Genomic DNA, 2801 nt, shown 5'->3' on the forward strand with positions numbered 1-2801 from the left:
CCCCTCCCCATTTGTCACAGTGGCGTCGGTAGTCGAGTGGTTAGGCTACCGGACTCGTAATCGTGAGATTGCGGGTTTGGGTATTCGAGCCTCAGCTCAGTCCGGCTTCGTGTCCTTGGGAAAGACACTTTACACGAATTTCCCACTTCGCTCGGTCCTTTCGGAAACAAACGTTAAACAAGGAGGCCCCGTTTGATAGGGTGTTGATCGGGTGTTGATAGGGGCGTTAATCCCATACCATTTCACCATTTTCACCATTCGTCTTTCTCTCCCTCCCTCCCTCCCTCCCTCCCACCCCCCAGCTGTCCTGCCCATTATCCGAGGTCACGTCAAGATGAGCGTGAGCAGCGAGCAGGAGGAGACTTACCTCCCCCCGGAACCGGAACCAGACCAAGGGGCGCTACTCAACATTAGCCAGTCCCCCCACGGCCTCTATGCGGACCCTTACTACGTCTGCGTACATCAGCTGACCAGGTGAGGAGGAGGAGGAGGAGGAAGAGGAGGAGGAGGAGGCGGAGGCATTGTATGGGCTGTGTGTTTATGTTTTAATTTTAGTTTTAGTAAGAGTTTTACGGCACTAGCAACACAATACGGTTATATAAGTGCCGAAGATTAGGAGTGTTACAAGAGAGTAACAAACACAAAAAAGAAAGAGGAGAGATCAGAATGATAGATGTTTGATATTAAAAAGGAGCAAACCACACCAGAGCACCCATCAACCACATATGTCTATGTTTTAATAATAATCGTGGGGGGGGGGGGTTTGTTTGTCTGTTTTAGTAAGAGTTTTACGGCGCTCGAAACTTTAAAAAAAACTCTTACTACAATCAGGTCAGATAAGGGCCGGAGTTTTTAGAGGTGTTACAAGAGGGTTACAAACACAAAAAGAAGGAGGAGAGATAGAGACGATAGAAATTTGATAAGAAAAAAGGAGCAAACAACACCAGGATACCCTTCATCCACCCACACCAGAGCAATCGCCAGCCATCCACAAGAAAGACTTAAAGTTAAAGTTGGCAAGAATCGTGAGCGGGGGCGTTGACTTAGTTTAGTTTTAGTAGAGGTTTTACGGCGCTCGCTATTGCATAATGAGCGCCAGAAGATTAGAGGTGTTACAGGAGAGTAACAAACATAAAAAGAAGAAGGGGAGATAAGGACCATAGATGTTTGATAGGATAGAAGAAGCAAACCACACCAGAGCACCCGCCAACCACCAACGGGCGTTGACTTGTTTGGAGATGGTCTGTGATAATTTGTTTGGTGTAAGAACCGGCACAACGTCTCTGTATCGTTCATGTGGTGAGGGACACCAAAAAAATATAGACAGACAGAGAAAAAACAGAAGGGCAGAAAAAATAGGACCACATGACCAGTGGTGTCATTCTATCAGCCACTAACTCACCAAGAAACATAGTACCGATAGCAGGGTGGTTAGTGAGTTCTCACTCATACGTAATGTCAAGAGATGTTGGTGATACGAGGTTTAGATCGATGGTCACTGGGGTGAGTCCTTGAGCAAGGCAAGATAACCCTAGCTAAACAAAAACAAAAACGGGGCGCTGCCCAGAAGAAACCAGCTTTCCGTGTTTCTACGAGTAGTTTGTAGAAGATTGGTATACTTCTGTATGTATATATCTATAGGTATATGTGTTTGTGTATGTACGTAACGTACTTAAGCACTTGTATATTGTTTTTGTGTATGTTTAGTATATGTTATACGATTCTAAACCAAATTTCCCCATTGGTATGAATAAACGTGGAATTTTATTTTATTTTATTTCGTACTTTTCGATACCCATAATCCAATTTTTATAAGAAAAAGTAGCAAGTTAAGGTGATCCAAGAGAAATTTGAATGAGGAGTAAGTCTTTCAGCAACATCAAATTACGAAGAATCAAAGAGGTAATAATATATTATTATTACTTAATACTAGAGCTCACAACAGTGACGTCATACGTGTCAGACATGTCAATCTTCTTACCCTCACCGGCATGGCCGGCTTCACATTAACAATCTGAGCCCCCATCCCGCTCCCCATGAGCTCTAGTACATTAAACACCACCCTCTCCCCATATTTTAGTACATAAGCTAGTAGAGTTCCTCCCAAGACCACCGAGACGCCTCCACGCGAGTCTCAAACATACTCACCCATTCTGTTGAACTTCCCAGGTCTTGCCCTTGAGGTTCAGCGTCTCAGAGTGGGCACACGCAGCCCCCGTTCGTTTACGTGGGAGGACATCGCTGTCATAACTCTAGTACTATGCGATAAATCATAACTCACTCCCTGGTTGTCACATCTTATCATTATTATCAGTAATTAATAAAATGGCAAACAGAGTTAATATGGAAAATACCGACATGGAGTCATATTTCATATTAGCCGAAAAGTGTATCGTTTCACTCATTAATTCAATCCCCTTGCTTGGTGTTGTTGTTGTTATTATATATTGTTGTTACTACTGCTGCTGTTGTTGTTGTTGTTGTTGTTGTTGATGTTGTTGTTGTTGTTGCTGCTGTTGTTGTTGTTGTTATAGCTACAGACAGTAAGTTTGTTAGTGTTTGAGCTCTAAATCAGCTGCTCGCACTGTATGCTTCCCGGGAAACTGAGAAAGTTTCTGAGTGTTCTCCTGTCTGCTGGGGTAATAATAAAGTGTAAAGCACAAAGAACTTGCTGTCGATCGGGGATTTGCGCGATACAAATGCTATTTATCGTTATTATTTGATGATGATGATGATGATGATGATGATGATGATGATGATGAGGATGATGATGATGATGATGATGATGATGATGATGATGA

At 43.2% G+C, this 2801-nt stretch overlaps 1 protein-coding gene across 4 annotated transcripts in view; it reads left to right on the top strand.

Annotated features, from left to right (window-relative positions):
• LOC101864109 (CX3C chemokine receptor 1) overlaps positions 1-2801 on the top strand; it is a 57305-nt gene that overhangs the window by 40634 nt on the left and 13870 nt on the right. For all 4 annotated transcript variants that reach the window (XM_005111212.3, XM_005111213.3, XM_035973136.1 and 1 more), the window contains one exon: positions 303-474. In XM_005111212.3, coding sequence (XP_005111269.1) covers positions 303-474 — 172 coding nt within the window. The remainder of the gene's footprint in view (positions 1-302; positions 475-2801) is intronic.

This window comes from Aplysia californica, unplaced genomic scaffold (assembly GCF_000002075.1).
Source record: "Aplysia californica isolate F4 #8 unplaced genomic scaffold, AplCal3.0 scaffold01026, whole genome shotgun sequence".
Classification (NCBI taxonomy): Eukaryota; Metazoa; Mollusca; class Gastropoda; order Aplysiida; family Aplysiidae; genus Aplysia; species Aplysia californica.